Source organism: Rana temporaria, chromosome 5 (assembly GCF_905171775.1).
Source record: "Rana temporaria chromosome 5, aRanTem1.1, whole genome shotgun sequence".
NCBI classification, from domain to species: domain Eukaryota; kingdom Metazoa; phylum Chordata; class Amphibia; order Anura; family Ranidae; genus Rana; species Rana temporaria.
The window spans coordinates 124,931,541-124,956,431 of NC_053493.1; the positions used below are offsets into that span (position 1 = coordinate 124,931,541).

Genomic DNA, 24,891 nt, shown 5'->3' on the forward strand with positions numbered 1-24,891 from the left:
CTGGCCAAATGCATGTGTGGGTGCTTCTACGTAGGCAAGACGAAGAGACCTTTCCACAAGCGGATATCGGATCATATTGCACCCATACGGAAAAAACTGTCCACCACTGCCATCAGTAGGCATGTGGGACATGAGCACAATTTTGAGCCTAATATGGTTAAATTCACTGCCCTGGAACATGTGCCCACACACGTTAGGGGTGGGGGCATTGATCGCAGTCTTCTGCAACTTGAAACTAAATGGATACAAACTTTAAACGCCACCCATTACCCAGGACTGAATGAATATATCAGCTTTAAATCTTTCCTGTAAGGGCTACCTAGTCTGTATGTCCCAATCCCATTTTTTTTTTTTTTTTGTGCTCCATCTTTGGGCTTGCCATGCCTTCATCAGGCGACTGCCTGGGTTGTTCCAGCATGAAATATATGATGCTTGTCATTCTGCATCCTTTGTCTGTTTTGTTTCACATTCCCTTCCCTTTGATATCTGGTTCCAATTCCCTCCTTTCCCCTCTCCTTGGCCTTCTGTTTCCCCCCCCCCCCTCTCTCCTATTTTCCCCCCCTCTCTTCCTTTTCTCCCTTTCCACTATCCCCGCTATTTTGGCATTTTGCTAATGTATATATATGCATGGGATTCTATTTATATATATATGATTGCCCCAGAAATGTTTGACCTTAATTATATTTCTTTGCTATATGAGTATTGTCCATTTATATGAACTTTGTTGTGAATCGCTCTGCTATTGTATATGTGCTTTTGCCACCCTGCCTATATCCATGTTGGTTTTTTTCAATGACCCTGCACCTTTAAGGTACGGGCCTTGACATATCCTTTTTTATTTACCAAGTTGCAATTTTTTTGCCTATTGGACAATCCTATATCATCTGCAGGATTTATGATGCTGCTGCGTTTGTCTTTTCGCCATTTGTCCCCTTCCGTCTGGACACCCAAGGGCTTTACTTTGTAAGCCCGTTTTTGCCAGTGCTTTCTTTCCCCCTCCTGCTTGCTGATTCCCCTCCCCTTCCATCGGTGATTCGGCCACTCCCGGCTCCTGGACTTGGGTTTCTCTCCTTGTCTACGAGCCGCTCCGTTGCACGGCGGTGCCCCTCCCCCGGCGCGTTGTGATTGGCCGATTATTCGACCGTCCACGCCTTCCAACCCAGGGGTTGCTGGGGATTGTAGGCCTTCGGTCCAGCACCAGCTTGGGTGTCTGTGCACTGGCACTCTGTGTCCGCTCACGCCCGACCGCGCCTCCTATGACGCACGGACGTGTGGGAGGGGCCAAGGGGTATATCTGGACTGTGTCTGGCTGTGGAGCGTTAGTGTGTTGTGCACTCCTGTGGAGTTAACTTGTGCTGCTAAGACAGACGAACCAGGTACTCTCCCTATTATGCTTACCAGCTGCTTACTATACAAATTCCTTTTGCGTGTCCAAGTCTTTTGGCTTGTTATTTTTCTCGACTATTTTTTCTTTTTTCTTTCTTTTCTGGATTTTCTTTACTATGGAACAGTCTTCTTGCTGATAATCACTATATTTATTTTATTTTAAATGTAATATAGAAGCAAACTATCTGTTTCACTTTATTTGTTTTTCTTCTATTTATTCCATATATTTTTTCTTTCTTTTTATTTAGTTATTTTTCCTGCTTGATCTCTAACTGTTCTCTCTTTTCTATATTTTTTTGTTTGACACAACTCTTGGATCAGCTTGTCACTAAATCTGACTAGCCTCCGGTCTCAAGCTAGGCATAAGCCTCCACAGATGCTATACCTGTATACCTGAGCACTGTGAGTGTACACTCTATCTTTACTCTTTATATAATAAATATTTCCTTATGTACTCTACAATAGATATTGACATTACTACTCTTCTCCACAGTTGGCCACTTTGCTTCTGGGTGCCGCCCCCTGCCTCTCCGATGGTTGGGGACTGTGTGAATCCCATCTGCAGCGGTGTCTCATTTTTTCCTGCCTAGGTTATCCTTTTGGCTGTCAACTTGTGTCCATCTGGCCTGATTTTTCAGGAAGGTGATGGTATCAGGGTATTATACACCCTGTTGTTTGTTTACATCCACTACGGACCAGCAGGTGGGCATTATGTTGGTATACACTGACAGAGCGACTTTATATATTTATTGTTTATGTATATTTAATATATCTGTGTATAAATCATTAATTTTCTTTCTTTTTTCTGTATGTTATTATCAGAATCCAAACTCTGATCTCAACCACCCCTGAAGAAGCCTAACCAGGCGAAATATATAGGGTTTACCAACCGGGTTGTGATCTCTGCTACAGTATTTATGTCTGTTATGGAAACCTTTTAACTTTGTTATACTTGTTCAGGTTGTTTTGGTTTATGAATTGGACTCCTTTAGAGTCCATGATATGTCCTACAACCTGACGCTATTTTTTTAAATAAACTATTAAAACTTATAGTACTTGTTCTATTTTTCTTTATGGGTTTCTGCTTGCACCGTTATAGTCCCGCCATTGTTCGACTTTCCCATATATAAATTTGGGATGAGGTGCTCTTGTTAATGATACCATTTTTCAGTCTAGACCAGCCAGATCCTATCCCTCTTTCTCCAAATGATGTTCAACACTATTCTACCGCCTGATCCAGCTACGGCACTCCTGAACAGTAAACTCCACACCCTATCGTCAATTTAAACGAATGCTCTTCATAACCACAGCAGTAAAGCAGACTATTGCGACAGCATTGAAATCTGACTCACTATGTATTTTATCAGTCAAAAACAGGATTACTCAATCCATGATTTATGCAAAAAAAGAAGCAATCTTTCTTGACAATATATCCAAATATGAAGCCTTGTGGAGCATTTCCTACCTCCGGGTTTTGATAAAACATTGTTGTCTCTATGAGGGAGTTTGTCCTATAAATATCATCTCTGGAAATATTCCTCATTCTCCACTCTATCATTCCCTTACCTAAAAACTGGTTTAGTTTTACTTTATTTTTCTTACAAACAAGTTTAACCAATCAAAACAAGGGTCATCTGAGATAGTTAGGAATATAACTTAATCTCCAGATAACGCCAAGCCAATTAACAGGAACTTGGCCCTGGAAAAGTATATTAATTTCTCCTAACTATTTTAGGTTATTTCGACCTGCTATATTGAGCAAACGCTATCTTCTTCCATTTTCACTATAACTAAAAATTACCTTTTATATTCTCCTATCTTGATGATATATGATTGTTATTGGTGATAGCTAGAAAAAACATCACAAAATTGTTATGATAACTGAAATGTTACACTAAGGAAAACTCCTTACGTTTGGTTCTATATACAATTATCTCTAAAAGTGAACTGTAGTTCAAACAAAGATGAAACAGCGCTAATGAGTAGATATATCAACTCAGAAAAGGACACTGGTAGAAGCAGATGGCGCAAGAGGTGATCAGAACCTGAGTGTATGTGCACCAAAAAACAACTCAAGTGGAAATTGCCTCAAAATGGCTAGTGTAACCCTCACGGGGTGCAAACCTGCCACGCCAGAGAAAGGACTCTGCATATGCACCATCAGTTCCTCCAGGTATTGTATGGGTGATACACGTCTCAGCAAAATCACATGAAAGAGAAATCAACAGGCAGATAATAGTGCAGCGATGTCTTACAATTAATTAAATGAAAAGCAGGTAAAGTAAAACCATTAGTGTATGCCCGTACAATATGTCACTGAAAATGAAGCAAAAGTAAAACAGAAAGGGTTCACCGCTGTCACCGCTGATGTCAGTCAACTCCTCGGGCCGCGCGCGCTCTGTGCAGTTGTTACTGTATCTGGTGCTGGGCTGCGATAGGAGATCTGTGGAGCGCGGTGGAACGCAAGCTGCTTCCGTGTGTAGCGTCGTTGTAGCCACGCCCTGACGCGTTTCGTCACTTCCGACTTCGACAGAGGGCGTGGCTACACAACGCAGTCACTCTCCCTTTGTACTCTGACAAGCAAAGGCTATTGGTTGGAATCACCCGCTCAACAGTCATGATTGGCGCTTCTTAGACCGGGTGGGCGGGGAGTCTTCAGCCTTGTTGTATTGAGTTTAGCAAAGGGGAAAGATGAGAACGGTAAAGTAGAGGGCTACTGCTATTTAATATGGACAAGAGACAAAATGTAAAAAAACACAGTACCACGCTTGTCCGCAGAAGTAAGAGGGATCATTTGTAAATGATCTCTGCAAGCCAAGCGCTAAAATATTAAAAAACTTCTATATATACTACAGAGGTGTGTTAAAAGCAATGGGAATACCAGAGTGACCTATCACGGAATCAAATGGGCGTGTCGGATGGTCAGCTAGATGCGCAGTGTTTGTAATGAGATACCAGAACAAACACTGACAATCAACTTTCTTATAGCTTAAAGTACACAATGACACATTAATACCATTTAAATAGGTGGTGATTGTGGGTATAACCAGAAATTGATGTTGCTGTGTCGAGTGAGACATATAATGCACAGCAATGCACTTCTTGTGGTGACGAGGCACAGATGTAAGGACACAATAGCCCTCTTGACATAGTCCATTCACCAGTTATGGACTGACTGGTGATATATGTAATGTCGGTAATAGAGCTATTATAGGTTAATGCACATAAAAAAATACGTATATATATATATATATATAGGGAACTGTAACTTCACGAGAATAAAGTTATATGGTCCAAATAGCACTTGGAAAACGTTCTCTTTACAGTGATGTGCCAAAATGTCTGAGGTCACATACAGATTAATTTATATAAGTGCATTATCAAAAAAGAGAGAAGTGGCATCATGGGTAGAATTTTCAAGTGGAGAAAATAACTCCACCTAGAAAGATCATAATTCAAGAACTTTATAATGTTAAAATTCTAAAGCAAATATATTTTTTTAAAAAATTATAAAAATATATAAAAAAATATATAAAAAAATTGTGTGTTTAATTGAAACAGTTGTCAGGGACCCTTTAATTTGCTGATAGAAAGATAAAAAACAGCAATAAAAATAGAGTGATTAGATAAAATAGTGGACGACTATATGACTGAGGGAGCGAACAATAAAAAAGAAGAGAAGGGGACTTAGTGAAAAGTCATCCCAGATAAAATAGTAACTAAAGGACGTCTGGTGGATCTGGTTGCCCTGGAAAGGAGAGGGACCGTGTTGGTGATTATTATGATAGACTTCTTTATGGTGTGAGCTGTGCCTTCGGGGTTGTTGTCCAAAAGAAATAGTCAAAAATCACTAATAAAACAATTAATATCGAGGTCCACATTTAACCCTTTCGGTGCTAAAGTGCCTGTCATAAAGATCCATTCTGTTTCTCGTTTGGAAAGTTCTCTAACTCGGTTACTTCCCCTCCAGTTGCTTTCCACATGTTCGACACCCCAAAATTTTAGGCCAGCTGGGTTCTTATTATGGTGCAATTTGAAGTGGAGGGAGACATTATGGTCTTTAAATCCTGATTTAATATTTGCGACGTGTTCGCCAATCCTGATCCTTAATTTCCTCTTGGTGCGACCAACATACATCAATTTGCATGGGCATTCAAGCATGTAGACAACGTGTGTCGTGTTGCATGTAATAAAGGATTTTACCTTGAACTCAATGCCCGTTGATGTGACGGTGAAGGCTTCTACTGGGCCTCGTTGTCTGTCTGTCTCCCTACATGGGAGGCATTTCTTACATGGGAAAAAACTGTCTTTATTCCACATAGAGGGTGGTTTGGTGGGAGGGTCAATAACTTTTCTTACAATTTTGTCTCCAAAATTTATTGCTTTTCTATATATACTTCATGAGAGAAGCGTAGTTATAGCTTTTTTTTTGCATTTTATACTTTTCATTGTATTGTACTAATATGGTATTATTTGTATGACCTTTGTTTATGAAAAATTATAAAATATTCAAACAGAAAGTTAGCCGAAATCTCATCTAGGAAGGGCACAACCATCAATGGAAACCCAAAAGAGGTTATAACCCTTTCCAAATCTCAACCAATACAAGAAAACAAGTTTGGACCAATGCTCCATTTTAATAATTTCATTTGAAAGTCATTATTCATTTTTAGATAAACATTTGGAAAGATATAATTTGTTTCCCCAGGTTGGTGTGATTTTCTTGCATTCCTATGCAAGTTACATCATCATTCATGGCAGGCAATTACAGCTGTATATTAAACAAGTTCTTGACTTCCTTCTGTTAGATTTTTTTCTTAAGTCAGACCTGAATTTACATTACAACTCTGAACATAGAGCTTTCAAGCACAGCAAGACATTCCTTTATTGAAGCTATGATTGCTGGTTCTGCCTTATGATTTTATGCTTGGAGTGCTGCAAATATCTTATCTAGTTGCACAGAGCAACTTAAGGTTTCCAGCAACGCTTATTTCTAAATCTGTAGCTGTCTCTTATATTTAGTACTTGGTTCATCTAGAATGTTCTGCAGATAAGGCGTGTGTGTTTATATTTGCATCAAAGTTAGTATGACAGCAATCTTTAAAGGATTAGCCTACTAAAAATGAATAGCTTCGTTTTTTATTTCCATGTTCTGACGCAGTCCCTAACTTATTTTGGATGGATTTTACCTGTAATTGGGCAGGTTAGAAAATCTTGTTCAATTGCCATGGGAATATATGATTCTTTGTAGCATATACTCTGCTTAGTGCTTCTGCCTCTTGGACTCTTTAGATCCACCTGTCTTCCAGCTGCTGTCACTCTACAATCAGCTCAGCCTTTAACTGCTTCTGGACCGCCCACCATACATATACTGCGGCAGGGCGGCCCGGCTGCGCAAAATCACGTACCTGCAGGGGCGGACTGGGCCGGGGGAGGGGGTGGAGATTTCCCCCCAGGCCGCCTTCCTTATTGATAAAATGTCTGTGGCGCTGCCTCAGCCTGTTTTACTTTTTTTATTTTTATTCTGTGCAGCGCTGCGGAAACACCTGTTGTGCCGAGAATGGTTCCCCGTTGGAATCGGTCCACCCTAGCTCTCGGCTCCGATGGGGACTCTGCCTCTCCAGCCCTCTACATTGCCGCCCCCTCTACATTTTCCCTGTGAGGGACAGGGAGACCAATGGCTCCACTCAGTCCACAGAGAAATCGGCATAAAAAAATCTCGAGGCAGCCTTCCTCCCACCAGAAAACCCTCACACAATCACCCAGCATTACCGTGGCTGGAGCAGTACCTCACACAGTCGCTCCAGCTCATGATCGAGGAACACTTCTCCTTCTCCCTCAGGGGCTCCAGGGAAACCTAAGATGTCTGCTGCAGCAGGTTCGTCATCTCCCTCACAGATCGAACACCAGCCGCAGCACACAGGTAACCCCAGTGAATGAGAGAATCCCTGTGAGGACATGGAAGCTAGTGGGATGGGGAACCAGGAGACACATAGCTCCTATAATAAGATCGCTCAGGCGGTGGCTGATCTGCTCTCCCCCACCATAACAGCCAAAGTGGACAGGGCGGTATCAGCAGGCATAATGCAGCTGAGGAAAGAGCTGGGAGAGCACTCACAGAGGCTGACAGAAGCTGAACAGTGTATATCTTCAATAGAAGATGACCAATATAATATGAGCGCAGCCATGGAAAAATTCACCCTAGCTCAACAACATCTGCACAATCGAATGGAGGACCTGGAGAATCATTCCAGAAGGAACAATATAAGGATAATCGCCTCCCTGAATCCCACAAACATGGCTCACTCCGAGTCCTAGCTGTATGCACCTACACACTACCAGATGCCCTCTGTATAAACCGCAGATGCACTGTGGAATAGGCTCACTGGATCGGGGCCCCAGCGAATGATCGCAAGCACCCAAGACCAATTATAGCAAAATATCTTAACTATGCCGACCGCATTGACATTTTGCAGAGCTCTCGGAAAGCATGCTCCGTGGTGATAGAGGGCCACAAGCTACTCATCTTTGTGGAATATTCAGCGGAGGTATCTCGCAAACGGAAAGAATGCCTACAACCTCCGGATGAAGAACAAGCTCACCTTCCAATCTCTGGAAAAGGTGAACGGCTTTCAGCGCTCACTTTCACCTTCACCCAGGCAAACCCCATCTGAAACCTATGCAGAAAAGTGAAATTTGGGCCTAGAGAGCAAAGGAGCCCTAGGAAGGACCCTCCTAAACATCTAAAGCCCACCTCTTCAATTGATCAGCATGATCATCACTGAAATTGCCATCAGACAGGCACCTAACCCCCATAGGTGGAGCGGGTAAATATCTCTTTTAAGCTCCTGTTTTTCAGGAGCCTATAGCCTCTAGGGCAGACAACCATGACCTCACCATGTTCCCTCCCACAGGAGAGGAATTATGCTCCTTCACCACTTGTTCTACCCAATAAAGGAATTCACAAGTCAAAGAAACGTGGCTGTCCACTCCTTAATCTTTCACTTTGTCTGGGGACTAGCGCTTGCTTTCGACTATACATATTTCCGCCCTGCGGGGTAGCGGTTCAACCGATGGTGAAATTGCATACAGAAAAAAGTGAAGTTACAAAATGTTTTGTCTCTCAGGGTTAATCTATTCTCTCTATTTTCTTTTCTCCTTTCCTATATGCCCAACTCTCTTAAGAAGGGATGGTTCCTCCTGCCACAAAACCAGAAACTTTAACTACTTCACTCGAATTTGATCATTGGTCATCTAACACAGGTATGTTCCACATACAACCACATACACTATTTTCCCCATACCTGACCCATGAATACTCTACTAATAGCATCCTGGAATGTTAAGAGGCTGCGTTTCCCGACAAAAACAATGAAGATCTTTTAGACACTTAAAAAGATTAAAATCAGACTTAGCACTGCTCCAGAAGACACACTTAGTGGAAAGCGGCTTCCTTAGAATGCAGAAGTTATGGAAAGGTTCAGCATCCAAGGCTCGCATGGCAGGTAAAATTATACTTCTACACAAAAAAATTAACATACAACTTAGTATCAGTCAACAAAGATGAGGATGGCAGGTTAGTATCAATAATCATCAAATTCCAGTCAAGATAAGAAATATCTAATATCTATGTACCTAATTCCCCACCCAAATCCTACTTCACCGACCTTACATCACAACTGGCGAAAAAGACCTCATAGGAGGTGATTTCAACTCAGTCCTTCACAAAAGTGAAGATAGGTCTAGCCCACACTACAGACCAAGACCGACTACACGAGACCAGTTCACCCACTTCTACCACATGGTGAACGCCCTTCAATGCCCTGATAGATACATGGAGACTACAGCATCCCCTAGATAAATAATTCACCTTCGTCTCTCCAGCCCATACCTCTTTTGCTAGAGATTATTTTATCCACGACATGGTCATTTCAGACCACTCCTATCTCAGTCACCCTAGATCCCACCCAGACTATAGACAATGGTGCTTCCCGAAACACTTAAACCAAAATGACAGTTTCAAAAAAATTCTACACAATGCCTGGATGGAATACACCCACAACAATAGCTCACATGAGGATAACCCAAATTTATTCAGGGAGGCAGGGAAAGCATTCCCCTGTGGAAGGATTATATTCGTTGCATCGGCCTATAGGAAAACCACCCAAAAACACTACTTAGAGGCCAGCGACAAAATACAACCTGCCCAAGCGTGACTTAACGAGCCTAACACCACAGAAAATTGCAAGTCCTGGCAGGAAGCCAAGGACCTCTTTGACACCTGGGCACATACTCTAGAACATATAAAAATTACGCATACTCAACTACAATACCACACATATGGAAATAAGGAAGGGGAGTTATTGGCCAGACTTACCAAAGGTACATACCTTCCCACCCATATCAATGCCCTGCATAACCCCGATGGTACTCTATCCACATCTCCCAAGGTAATTAATAAAACATTGGAATCATTCTACACCAACCTTTATGCCCAAGAATCGATAGATCCCACCAAAGCGACCAATTGGTTAGACTCAATGTCCCTCCCCCAGATTAACCAAGATCTACTAAAAACTTTAAACGCCCCTGTCTGTGACCTCCAGTAACAGACTGACAAATGGTAAAGCCCCAGGCCCTGACGGGTACACACCCATTTTTTTTTAAATGCTAAAAGAGACAATCGCCCCCTCTTTATTAGCAGTCTACAATTCAATATGGGACAGGGGACTATACCTTCCGACAGTTCATCAAGCAAACATAAAACTGATTGCCAAAAAAGATCCCAAGCAACCCAGGGTCATAACGCCCAATATCACTGCTAAACATAGACTCCAAAATACTCTCCAAGATAATAGCTTCCTGATTAGCAAATATTATGCCATATCTTATCCACCAAGCGCACTCAGGGTTCACCAAGGGTAGGTCAGCCTTATCCAACCTGAGAAAAGTCCTAGCCGATTTAGAATATGCAATTATTACCTTAGATGCCGAAAAGGCTTTCGTCAGTTTTAGTTTTTAATGGCTATCCTTAGTGATGCAAAAGTTAGGAATATCAGGCCCCTTCTACCATTTCATGCACAACTTGTATTTGACACTGTCAGCCACAGTAATAACTGCAGGAATATAATCTAACCCCATACGATTACACAAAGGAACAAGACAGGGATGTCCCCTCTCTCCCCGGCTATTTAATATGGCCATTGAACCCCTTTCACGATACCTTAGCACCACAGCCTCCATTGAATAAATCCCTTTCGGGTGGGATGAATTACAAGTCGCCCTTTTTAAATGATATTTTGGTATTTATGACTTGCCCCAATCAGATATACCCCCATACAATTTTCAACTCTTTCCACAAATCCTCTTGCCTGAAAATAAACTTTGCCAAAAGAAAAATTCTTCCTCTAGGTACAAACACAACATGACTATGGATGTCCTTCTCCCCCTTCCACATAAAACGAGAAACACGTCACCTATCTGGGCATCAAAATTTGGGAGGGATCCATCCTCTCTTTATTATCTCAACTACCCTTCTCTGATTTCAAAAATTGTGGGTGAACTGGAGGCCTGGTCCAACCTTCCACTATCACTCTTTGAGAGATGCGCACTCTTTAAAATGGTCAGCTTTACTCGCCTTTTATACCCCCTACAAACTTTTCCATTATTACTGAAAAAGAATTGAAATTAGGCAATTACAACTTTTCTATGGAAAAAGGGTAAACCGAGATTAGCTCTAACCAAACTTGTTCTCCCAAAGAGTGAGGGGGAGGCCAGCCTTCCGAACATTAAAGTATACAATCTAGCTTGTTTACTGAGAACAGGTATGGACTGGATTTTACAATCGTCAAAATACTCCGACTATGGTTTGGAATCTGACATGGTTCATCCAATAAATTTATCAACTCTCCTACATAGCTCGCTGCAACAAATCCCGAGACATATTAAAAGAAAATGCTTTTCGGAGACACGATAATAGCCCGGGGGGGGGGGGGGGGAATTGGGTCTCTCACCCTACAGTATGTCTCCAAGTTCCTCCCAATCCAATTTCTTGGAAAATCCACTTGAGGAACATTAATACTCTATCACAGACACATATCACCCTTTAACCACTTAAGACCCGGACCATTATGCAGGTAAAGGACCTGGCCAGTTTTTGCGATTCGGCACTGGGTCACTTTAACTGATAATTGCGCAGTCGTGCGATGTGGCTCCCAAACAAAATTGGCCTCCTTTTTTTCCCACAAATAGAGCTTTCTTTTGGTGGTATTTGATCACCTCTGCGGTTTTTATTTTTTGCGCTGTAAACAAAAATAGAACGACAATTTTGAAAAAAATAATATATTTTTTACTTTTTGCTATAATAAATACCCCCAAAAAAGATGTAAACATTTTTTTTCTCAGTTTAGGCCAACACGTATTCTTCTACCTATTTTTGAGGGGAAAAAAGACAATAAGCATTTATTGATTGGTTTGCGCAAAATTTATAGCGTTTACAAAATAGGGGATAGTTTTATGGCATTTTTATTAATATTTTTTTACTACTAATTGCGGCGAACAGCTATTTTTTTCATGACTGCGTCATTATGGCGGACACATCGGACAATTTTGACACATTTTGGGACCATTGTTATTTTCACAGCAAAAAGTGCTATGAAAATGCATTGTTTACTGTGAAAATGACAATTGCAGTTTAGGAGTTAAGCACTAGAGAGCATTGTAGGGGTTATGTGTGTCTTCATATGTGTTTCTAACTGTAGGGGGGCGAGGCTGGACGTGTGACGTCACTGATCGCCTTTCCCTATATCAGGGAACAGACCATCAGTGACATTGCAAAAAAAAAAAAAAAAGAAATTGGAACATGGTCTCTGTTCCCCTCTGATGGCAGCCCTGGAAGTGTTTTACCCACTTATGCTGTATCTGACACCTAAGTTTTATGTGTACCTATGCGCATTATTTACTTGTTTCTGTTCCATCAGTGACATTGCCACTGTGAAGAACAGGGAAGGTGTGTTTACACACACCTCTCCCTGTTCTTAAGCTCCTATAACCGATCGTGGGACATTGGCGGCGATCTGGTCCCGCGGGCGCGGTCACGGAGCTTCGGATTGAGCACTTAAAGGGGACGTACAGGTACGTGCCTATGCCCAGCCGTGCCATTCTGCCGACGTAAATGTGCAGGAGGCAGTTCTTAAGTGGTTAAATGGGAAATTTGCAAAATCCATATACAACACCTCGATTAAATCCTGGATAGCAGACCTACCAGGTCAGGTCAACATAGATAACATCCTAATGAGCTACAGGATCACCAGAAGCATTACACCAAACAAATCCTGGAGAGAAACTTAATTCAAACTGATGCATAGAGCCTACTACCCATTTTCACTACATAAGGGAGAAACTCCTTTGCGCATATACAAGAGTATACTAATCCAATATAGATTTAACTGATACAATATAAAAAAAAAAAAAAAGTTAATAACATATATGCAAGAAGCTATAAAGCGACTCGCATTACAATAACGTCTTGTATTAATACATTCCTAATCTAGAATTTCGTCTAGTACAAATAAATATCATGCTAATAACGAGAGTTTCGAAAATATAATAGTGAATCAAAAAACAGAAAGAAATAATAAAAAAAAGGGGGGGGTTAAATAAAGGAGTCTGCAGGACTAGGTCGAGTTCCACTGCCACTGGCTAAAAAGTACAGTGGGTAATTGTAATGCTTAGGCTACCATGGCATAAGTACTTAATTATTAAAGGATATTGGCATTGCATATGTAATCCAAGGTTTCCATATTCTCTCAAACTTGGTGATCGTGTCCGTATCTATTGCCGTCATTTTAGCATAGGTCATAGAGTTATTCATCCTTTCTTTCACTTTGTTCACTATCAGATTAGGAGATTTCCAGGCCTTTGCTAATGTCTGCTTCGCTGCTGTGAAGAGCTGCAATAGCAGTTTAAAATGCATATGTGTTATATTATCAGGTTTCAAGTTGAGCAATGCTGTTTTGGGGTCTAAAGGAATTTTCTTTTTGTCACTATACTTGCTATATTAAAAATCTCTGTCCAAAACATCAGCGCCTTCGGACACGACCACCAAATATGATGATATGTACCTGTATCAGAACATCCCCTAAAACATTGCGCAGAATAATTTTGCACATATTTTGCTACCCTAGCCGGTACTAAGTACCATCTTGTTAGCACTTTATAATTTGCCTCCATCGCTAGTACATTTGGGGAGGCTGTTTTTGTGTTATACCATATTTGATTCCAATCAGATGCATTTAATTCAGTTTCTAGATCCTCCTCCCATTTTCGGACATATGATTGTTTATCCATATTGAATTGTATTAGTGATTGAGAATATAAAGCAGATATTAAATAATAAAATGGGGGATGTGGTGGCGCTTGCAACAAAAATCACTACAATAATGTATATAATAAATATAATAGATACAACAAAATAGACTCCACCTCCTGGTATTGATTAAAAGTGTATCACTCTAAACCGGAATACCATCCAACAAAAATAACCATAAAGTGGAGGATATTGAGAGTGAAAAATAATGAAATATATGTGACCAATGTGCCAATGACAGCACAATAGTCTAAATAAAGTAGCAAACTTCAAACTGTGCATACAACATATCCTTCAAATATAATTATGATAGTCCAAACAGTGCTTCATCCATAAATCGTGCAATGTGCAACTATGCAAATAAATAAATAAATATCCAATGATCAACTGTCCACAAAATAATGCAAATAAATAAATGTGAATAAATCCGATGATAAAAAACAATCCAAAAGATGCAAAAAGTGAAAAAAATATACATATATAAAGTCCACACAAGAATCCCTGTGTAAAAAAGGTCCCAATAAAACTATAAAATAGGAATCAATATCCAGTGCACAAATCGTGCAAAAGTGAAAAATAAAAATCCAGTGGCTAATAGATATAATGAGTTTCTAAAGTGCATCTGTGCTCAGGTTTGCTGTGACATGCAGAGTAATTGTGATTGCAGTCAGCCCGATTCTCCACGGTGACCAGGAATATAAGTGCTAACCCCTTACCTCAAGGAGGCTAATAAATAGCCTATAGGAATAGTTTCCCAATGATATCTCCCACAATCAACCGATCGATCCACTCCAATGTATTCACAGGCTCAGCGCGATGATTCTGTTAGCTTTGTTCAGATCACATCTGCTCATGCCAGAGCAGATGTGATCTGAACAAAGCTAACAGAATCATCGCGCTGAGCCTGTGAATACATTGGAGTGGATCGATCGGTTGATTGTGGGAGATATCATTGGGAAACTATTCCTATAGGCTATTTATTAGCCTCCTTGAGGTAAGGGGTTAGCACTTATATTCCTGGTCACCGTGGAGAATCGGGCTGACTGCAATCACAATTACTCTGCATGTCACAGCAAACCTGAGCACAGATGCACTTTAGAAACTCATTATATCTATTAGCCACTGGATTTTTATTTTTCACTTTTGCACGATTTGTGCACTGGATATTGATTCCTATTTTATAGTTTTATTGGGACCTTTTTTACACAGGGATTCTTGTGTGGACTTTATATATGTATATTTTTTTCACTTTTTGCATCTTTTGGATTGTTTTTTATCATCGGATTTATTCACATTTATTTATTTGCATTATTTTGTGGACAGTTGATCATTGGATATTTATTTATTTATTTGCATAGTTGCACATTGCACGATTTATGGATGAAGCACTGTTTGGACTATCATAATTATATTTGAAGGATATGTTGTATGCACAGTTTGAAGTTTGCTACTTTATTTAGACTATTGTGCTGTCATTGGCACATTGGTCACATATATTTCATTATTTTTCACTCTCAATATCCTCCACTTTATGGTTATTTTTGTTGGATGGTATTCCGGTTTAGAGTGATACACTTTTAATCAATACCAGGAGGTGGAGTCTATTTTGTTGTATCTATTATATTTATTATATACATTATTTTAGTGATTTTTGTTGCAAGCGCCACCACATCCCCCATTTTATTATTTACTGTCAGTGTGTGAGCACTATTAGTGGTGGCTGCTGCATATTTATTTATTTATTCTATATTTATTCTTGGTTAGGTTGGTTTGCGCATTAGTTCCCCCCTTATTTCAAAGCAGATATTGTACCCCTAGCATGCAGATCTTTTTTACAAATATTTTCAAAAATAGGCAAGCGGGTGAACAAAGGTGAAGAAGTTATTAGAGGCATAAAAACGTTTTTTATTTGGAGGTATCTAAATAATTCCGATTGCGGTATACCATATGATTCACATAATGTCGGGAATGGAATGAAAGATGTGAAGTCGACAAATTTGTGCATGTACAGGATTTCCCTAACAGCCCATTCCTTAAATGATTTGGGAAAGATCCATGCAGGATAAAATGCCGGATATTTATAGAATGATAACAATGGATTGTGGGGAGATTGTAGTTGTTTTTTTATTTTCAATCTATCCCATAGGGAAAGTAAATGTTTAATAATGGGGTTTCTTATATTTCTGCGCGCTTTGGGAGAGACCCACAGCACATTGGATAGAGGAATGGGATCACATTCAATTGCTTCTATTGATACCCAGAGAGGTATTTCCTGTTTTGCATGATATTTAGCAAGTGTTGCTATTTGTGCAGCTCTGTAATAATCCGTAAAGTTGGGGTATCCGAGTCCCCCCTTTACTTTGGGGAGGTATAGAGTTTGTGTTTTTATTCTTGGTTTGGAAGAACCCCAGACAAAAGATGAAACTCTCTTCTGAACTATCCTCAAGTAATATGCAGGTATTGGGATGGGTAGCACTCTAAAGAGGTATAAAAGTTTTTTTAGTATCGTCATTTTGACTGCATTGATTCTTCCAAACCATGATAATGGGAGATGGGTCCATGAATTTATTAAATTTGATATTTGTTTTAGAATTGCGGGATAGTTATGTGAGAATAAATCTGATATGGATGCAGTAAGATGTATCCCTAAATAAGGGATGCATTTTTCTGGCCATTCAAATTGGAGGCCTGTTTTGGCCGCACTCAGTTCTATGTTTGAAAGGGATATATTCAGCGCTAAACATTTTTTTGTATTGATTACTAAGCCTGAAAATGTTGCAAAATGATTGGGATGAGATTAGGGCCTGACACTTGGGGGGATGAAAGAAATAGGAGGATATCGTCAGCAAGTGGTTCAATAAGGAGGGCAAATAATAATGGGGATAGTGGGCATCCCTGTCGCGTGCCTCTTTTAATGCTAAAAGGGTCTGATTTATACCCATACTTAACATATGCTTTTGGATTATTGTAGAGTTCCATGATCCATTTTGTACAATTAGGGCCAAAACCCCATTTTTGTAATGTGTATTTTAGGTATGACCATGAAAATGGAGTCAAATGCTTGTTTGATGTCTAAAGAGAGAAAACATGCTGGAATTCCTCGCTTTTTTGCTATGTGTGCTAATAGGCTCGCCCTACGTATATTGTCGCCTGCTTGTCGCATAGGCATAAAACCAACTTGGTCTCGATGGATCAGATTAAGACGATTTGCTAATATTTTGGCTAGTATTTTGATATCCGTATTCAACATAGAAATAGGACGATAATTTGTACTAAGGGTGTCATCCGAATGTGGTTTAGGGATCATACATATTATGGCCAACAATGATTTTTGCCTAAAGGTTTTTTGTTTTAATAAGTCATTAAATGCTTCTGCCATCCTTGGGGAGATAAGGTCCTTGAAGTTTTTATAATATCGAGCTGAGAATCCATCAGGTCCTGGCCTTTTATTTAATTTGAGTTCTTTAATGGCAGCTGCTACATCTTCTTGTGTGATTGGTTTTTCTAGTTGTGTTTTTTGAGTTTTCTTAATTTGTGGTAATTGAATTTGTGAGAAGAAGGAGTCTGCTTCTGTGTCATTAAATGTATTAGCCTCTGAATAAAGTGTTTTCAGGTGGGAACTGAACTTCTGTACTATTTTGAGTGGGTAACTAGTAATAATGTTGTTTGCTATTTTAAGTTTGATAGGCTTGAAGGTCTTATTAATAGAGTTCAGTGCTCTTGCTAAATATGTGCCTGGTTTATTAGCGTTCTTATAGAATGTATGTTTAGTTCTATTTAATGCTTTGTCTGCTGAATCAGTAAGGAATAAATCATACTCTAAACGCGCTTTATCGAGACGATTTTTGGCGGTGGGAGTATGATTATTTTGGAAGGCCATGAATGATAAGTTAAATTCTGTTTCTAATTGTCTTGCCATTTGTTTACGCTCTCTTTTAAGGATCTAATTGTCGTTGGAATGTTCCTCTTAATACTGGTTTGTGCGCTTCCCAAAGCGTGAGTGGGGATATTTCTGGGCTCATATTGTGCTTTAAATATTCTTTTAGGGCTTGTTCAATCACTAATTAATAGGTAGGATGCTTAAGCAATATCTCTGGGAGATACCAAGTTGGATCATGATTTTTGGGTATAGCAGATGCTACTGTGGTGAACACTGCATTGTGATCAGACCACGGGATGGGTATGATATTAGAGTTGAGTATTTCTGGTATCATACCAATTGTTAAAAATATATGATCAATGCGATTAAATGATTGATGTGAGTTAGAGAAATAGGTATAATTACGTTACGTTGGATTAGATTCTCTCCAGGAATCCGCTAAATTATATTTGGATAGGAGGTTAGAGAGAGACCACTTGGCTTGATATTTTGGAGGAGCATATGGGGTTTTGTCCAAAAATGGAAGGAAGACCTGATTGGAATCACTGCATATAAAAAGGGAGCCCATTTTGTGAGTATTAATAATTTGGAAAAGATGTGACATAAAGGATACTGGATTAAGGTTGGGTGCATAATAAGAGACCACTGTAATAGCGGTGTCCATGATAAAGCCTGTTATAATAAGGTATCGACCCTCTGGGTCTTTGATTTCTGATTTCAGTACAAATGGCATAGTTTGGTGGAATGCTATTAGGGTTCCCCTTTTCTTGGTAGTAGCAGATGCTGTATACACTTGTGGATAAAAGGCATTATAAAATTGTTGTGTTTGTGGTGAAGTGTGTTTCTTGCAAACAAACAATGTGAGCTTTCTTAGCCTGAAACCCTACTACCCATTTTCATCAAAACCACAGGAGCTACTTGCCCATGGTGTTCACTCCATAAACCAATTCTACTTTACTGCCTCTGGCATTGTCCAAGGATCAATACCTACTGGTCCACAATCATGAAGTTCATACAAGAAGTGACTAACTGCCAACCCAGGAAATACCCTATGCTTCTCTTGTTCGGATACCCAACACCAAAAACTGAATCCCCAATCACCTCTAACATATTATCCCAAGATAATCTTCAATGGATCCTCCTAACGCTACTCATAGCTTGCAGGAACATCTTCAATCATTGGATCTCTCCCACACCTCCAAACTTATCCGAAATGATAGGAAATCTCAAAACTCTGCTTTGTCAAGAAAAGATGGATGCCATAATCCAACACACATGGTCGAATAACAAATTCAAAAAAAGTTGGTCATTCTTTATTGACAGAAAACATCTACTTAAATTCACATCATTCCGAATTACCGAAAAGGGATGCATTTCCAGCACAAAACCTCTCCATGGTTAGCTATACCTATCCATTCCATAAGACCCATCTCACAGAGATCTCTCTTTCTGATTTTGTTTGAATGTCTTCATTATACATAAGATCGTCATTTGTTAGGACCTATACAATTAACAGGTTTACATGTGGATTATTATTAATATTATTACTATTCTTTTCAGGATTTCGTCTGGGGTCACCAAAGGGGGACAATCTCCAACTGTCCTTATTCGGTGTCCCCTCTCCCCTCCTCTCCTCAACTTCCACAACATATCCTTCTCCCTCCCTTCTTCCTCTTCTTCTACTTACCCCTAGCTATCCCCTGCTCTTTTCTTCCAAATCTCTTTCCCCCTCTCCTTTTCCATAGTAATTTTTGTTATTATCATTGCCGAGATTGTATACTTTCTCTGACAACATTGTATGTAATCTACTCCATTGTCAAAACTAAAAAAAAGACGAATAAACTATATTTGAAAAAAGATGTATTTTCTCTGTTTTTAAGACAATAGTTACCAGGGAAAATGTATAGGGTGGATCTCACCAGCGTGGACACAAACAAAAAAAAATTAGGTTTGGTAACCATTCCCTACACTTAAATGTTAATTCTGCACAGAAAACATTATTTAAAATGCAAATTAGGAACATACCTTGCAAACCCAACTCCTCTACTCACTCCGCTGGCATCTCTTAAGATTCTAGTAGAGATAACATGTCCAAATGGCTTTAACATGTTTTCTAGTTCCTGTTCATCCATTGAAATCGGCAAGTTTGAGATGTATAAGTTTGTTGGGTCTTGTTCTTGTTGCTTTAAGGGAAAGCAAAAAACAGTTGGTAAAAATACAATAACGTTTTTCAAATACAGTTTTTCTGTTGTTGAGTGTTATTTTATATTGATAATAAAGACTGATTATAAAATGCTAGTACTGCTGTTGCCCATACCATTTGTTTAAACATGCTCACAATTAAATTGATATATAAGTTACTATGCAGTTGTGGTATAAACTCCTTCCCCACTCCCCAAGCCACTCATAAACACTGTGAATCACAGAACAAATACAATTAGCAAACCTATAATCTGTGCAGCACTCAAATTTAATTTAATTTAAAGCCCTTATTAAAGTTCCAAATAAATAATATATACAACGTAAAATAGTAGTGCCTTTTGATAAATGTTAATATATACCTTCTATTAAAGATTTTTGTTTATGCATCCACATCCTATATATTGTGCTACCTTCAACAATATCTTGCTTTCATGAAGACCTTCACTCAAACAATTGGAAATGTGCTCACCCTTTAAAAATTACCTTTACATTATAGGAGGTCAGATACCACTTTATTTATATAAATATATCCAAACCAATACATTTTGCTTTATTTGCCATGTGTTAATCTTCACTGTTCCCCAGCGATCCAGAGCACTTCACTCAAACTATTGGAAATGTGTTCACCTTTTAAAATGGACCTCTACATTATAGGAGGTCAGATACCACTTTAGTCATATAAATATATATAAACCAATACTTTTCATTTTATTTGCCATGTGTTGATCTCCACTGTTCCCCAGTGATCCACAGCACTTCAGCAGTTGAGCAAAAGAAAAAAAAACAGTGCTCACTGTTTCCAAAACAATATATAATCCAGAAAAAATTCCAGTACTTACAAAATTATTGCACAAAAAAATACTATACACGTGCCTCTCCAAGTGAATGTAGTATGGTCACCCAATATCTTAAACCTCTAAGTGATTCTGAGGTCTAATACCAGTCTAAATACTATAATGCAAAATTGAACCAGATGAACTCAGGGTGAGGGCTGCTAGTGCTGTCTAACCCATAAATGGTCACCAGGCATGGGAGTGTTGGTTTTTCTAGGCACTGATAACACAACCAGAAAAATAACGTAAAAAATATTTATTGACATAAAAACTATACAATATTAAAAACATTTAGGCCAAACCCCACAATAGAAAACAGCATTGTAGATAATGGAGAGCCATCACATATCTGTTAAAGTGGAGAATAAATACTATTATGACATATTTCCACACTGTGCCCTCAACCACATACATGTAGTCTGCTCACCCTGAAATGTGAACCTCTAAATGAATAATGGGATCTGCTATAACTTTAAATGTTTGCAATCTATCTCACCACTTTGCAATCTCAGATCATGGTCAGATCATGGTCAACCGCAGCATAGACCTCTCAACACTTGAGGTGTAATACCACTTATGGTTCTCTCTTGGGATGGACTCTTTGACAACACCATGCATCCCCATTTGATGCCTTCAGTGATTATAAAACAGAAAAAACACATAGTGCTCATCACTTCACAATCCTTTTTTTATAGACCAAGGGTTAAAATACTGATAAAAAAAAAAACAATGCCTATTATTCACCAGCCTATATGGTGGGCCAACTCACTATTGAACCCTACTGACTAGGACTGGGATGCCATTAAAATGCGTGCAAAGGCAGGCATCCCAATCATTTTGAAAATATGGTTTATGTAGAGGGCACGGCTCTCTACCTGCTACAAGGTGTGGAGTAAGTGCCAATAAGCTCATAGGGGAATTTTAACCTAACTTTGGACAGAGAGGATCAATTCTGCGATTGACCCATGGTCTAGAGGCATTATTACTTACATTGTTTTACCTGGAGAACTTGGTAGTTCTGGTATAAGGCACTACTTTGATCAATGTAAATGAAGAGGGTAGCTGGTGGGACCCCAACCCCCTCTCTGTCGGGTATCTTATGTCTGTGTTCCCCCCTTTTTTCTTCTCCCCCTTTCTTTTTATCCTGTGCTCCTCCCCATCTTCCTCTCTCCTTCTTTCTATCTATACTTTTCATTTATCTGAGCTTTAGTGTGGGGCAGTAATAGAGCAGGAGGAGGATTTGAACAGCTAGCACTGAACTCCGGACAAACAGAGACTCACTAAATAAGTAGCTTACAACTGCTTTTAAGACCCGACATTCTCAGTTGGTTTTGATAGATTTCCAAACAGACAGACACTATAATGGAGAATAGAACCGGTGACGTCTCTCAGTAATGAGGCTTCCATAACCATCTAAGCCGGCACAGAGATTGTGGTATATACTTTGTGTTCCAAATTATGTTTTTTTGTGTGTTCTTTTTCTTCTGCTTTTTGTGTTCTTCTCCTTAAAATATGCAAATGTGTTTAACTGTACAGCTACATGACATGTTGCAAATGGAAATGTATCCTTTTTTTGCCTTTGTATCCTGTATGGTCTTTAAAACATATAATAAAATATTTATGAGAAAAAAAAAAGAAAATATAGTGTATGTAAACTGGAACTGAATTTAGAAAGTGAATATTTGTTAGAGGGACATGTTATTTGTGCCTAAGCAAAATGCCTTAAAATATGCCTTTTGTTTTAGTTTCCCTAACAAAAATAGTAGTACAGTTATTGGTATGTTAGGGTACCTAGGCACTTCTGTGACTCCAGGCTTACAGCTGTATATACTGTATGCAGTGTGAGATCTAGGCCATTGCTATTTTGTTCTGCCAGTCTCAGGATTTGAAGTGAGATTTCGTGATGTCACTTTTGTGTGGTTCACTATTCTCTTTTCTGAATACTCTAAGGCCTCGTACACACGACCGAACATGTCTGCTGACCAGTTTCAGCAGACATGTTCGGTCGTGTGTTCGGCCGACCGGACAATTTTCCGGCGAATCGGACAGGTTTCCAGCGGACAAATGTTTCTTAGCATGTCCGGTCGTCTGTACGACTTACCGGACATGTCCGCTCGGCCGAAAGCCCTCGCATGCGTCGAAGTGATTCAACGCATGCGTGGAAACATTGACCTTCCAGGGTCGCGCACGTCGCTGCGTCATCGTCGCGGCGATGGCGCGGCGACGGCGCGGCCACGTCACAGCGTATCCTGTCCACGCGGATTTCGGTTTGATGGTGTGTACAACCATCAAACCGAAATCTCCGAGCGGACATGTCCGATGAAAACATTCCGCGGACCGTTTTCATCGGACATGTCCCCTCGTGTGCACGAGGCCTAACACGTCTCTGTCAAGGTGGCTGCCTCCACACAGAGACACAGTGTAGAACAAAGCATGATAAATGAATTAGAGGGAACAGTTTAGCTACAATAAGACCATGATCAATTCTTGTGACTGGTCCTTCACCTTCTGCCTTCTTTTTGGGGCACAGTTCCTCATTAAAGATTTGTTCATAAAACAGTATATTACAGCTCACCCATTTTTTGTTTTCATTTTATTTTAAATACTAGACTGAAGAAAACTCCAATAATTACATTATCACAAAAGTAGAAATATAGAACAGACTGCAAGAATGAACAATAAATACAGTGGAATTCAAACAATGATTCAGGTTTAGCTCCTTTTCACACAACCTCAAACTTTGTTTATGAACGTAGGTTCTTTGCTTGATTCACACTCTAACAGTAGAAAACAACTACTCCTTAGAGGCACATCGGTTTTTCAAAGTGTCTGCATTACTTGAAGCACTGCTGCAACTTAAACAAGATCTACTGAAGCCATTAGCCTCAGGGTACATTCAACAGGATCAGTATTACATTGATTGAACACAACTGAGTAACAAATAGCAACAATGCAAAGTTATGTTGCGTACCTCATACTGCTGAAACAATTGGCTTTTGGGCAATTAAATGACTTGTGGCACAAATTACTTTTTTCAAACACATTGTATTATGATTTGATTATTTGCTGTAGCATATGTATTTATTTATAGGCATGCAAAGAAGAAATGTGTTTTTTCAAGAAAATATTGCTTTCTTCTTAACAGACATTTTCACAAGGCAGATATGACTTTTTAGTGGTAGAAAGGCTAGCTATATGTAGCACCCTCTAGTGTACAGTTTAGGTAGGTAAATTTAGCTGACTCATAGTAGCTTGTATGAGTCTGGAAAATTGGTTTGGGTTCAAACTGGAAGGCTCTGCAAATCAGGCCTCTATCGCCTCCCCCTGGTTCTGGAGGTTTATGGAAACTTCTAGAAGCTAGTGGGCGGAGGTGCAGAGACAAGGATCTAAATATTCATGGGAGTTTGACCAATCCCCAGGTAGGAGGCCTGGCAGGGTGGTCAGACAGGCCCATAAATATTACAGAGCCTGATCAGTTGTGGTGGTTGTTGTTGGGTGGAAGATGGAGTGCTGAGGTTGGAGTCGTAGTCCTGGGAGAAGACCGTGGGGCTGGGGGGCTTAGTCTCTAGGCTGGAGCTGAGGAAAGAGAGAAAGCTGAAGATAGGGATTTCCACTGCCCTTACGTCTCTTCCAGGAGACACCCTGGCTAGCATGGGAAGACCTGGACAGCAGGAGGATTAAACAGCAGTCTTATCCGAGACAGCAGGGACAGTTTGAGTACCTCTACACCCCCAGTGCCTACAAGGGAGAAGACTGCTAGATGAAATATCCAGCATGCTTTCATTGGGGCAGTGTCACAGCTAACCTAAATCCCTTGCTCTGGAACACTTTTCAGGACAGCCAGGTGGGATGGTATTTTCAAGTATTGGGACATTGTGAGTTTCACTTTAAGGACATAGTGATCCTGCTTACAGATTGGGACTTTGCCATTCATACTAGGGGATATAGAGCTCCTGAAAAGAGTAAATATTGCCACTGATCCATGAGAGACTGATATTATTCCAGAGGAAGTACAGTCCAGGATCTGCATGTTTGTGTACATAGTGAAGGAAGCTTGTCCTCAAGATGTTCTACCAAGTCAAGTGAGGCACCCCATAATCCCTTATTCCTACCTAAGTTGTTTTCCCTCAATAAAACAACAAAACCAAACACATGGACTGCTTACTGTCTCAGTGCAGAAGTTGGAATATGTGTGTTGCCTGGTTGTGTGGGAATAGGGGGAC

The 24,891-nt window shown here is 39.9% G+C and overlaps 1 protein-coding gene and 1 long non-coding RNA gene across 4 annotated transcripts in view; one reads left to right on the forward strand and one right to left on the reverse strand.

Moving 5' to 3' along the window:
- Positions 1-24,891, reverse strand: part of RBMS3 (RNA binding motif single stranded interacting protein 3) — an 827,636-nt gene that overhangs the window by 184,962 nt on the left and 617,783 nt on the right. For all 3 annotated transcript variants that reach the window (XM_040353091.1, XM_040353092.1, XM_040353093.1), the window contains exon 5: positions 19,659-19,816. In XM_040353091.1, coding sequence (XP_040209025.1) covers positions 19,659-19,816 — 158 coding nt within the window. The remainder of the gene's footprint in view (positions 1-19,658; positions 19,817-24,891) is intronic.
- Positions 1,093-2,436, forward strand: LOC120940319. Its single transcript, XR_005749417.1, has 4 exons — positions 1,093-1,376; positions 1,708-1,788; positions 1,880-2,088; positions 2,209-2,436. It is a non-coding gene; the product is annotated as an uncharacterized LOC120940319 (long non-coding RNA).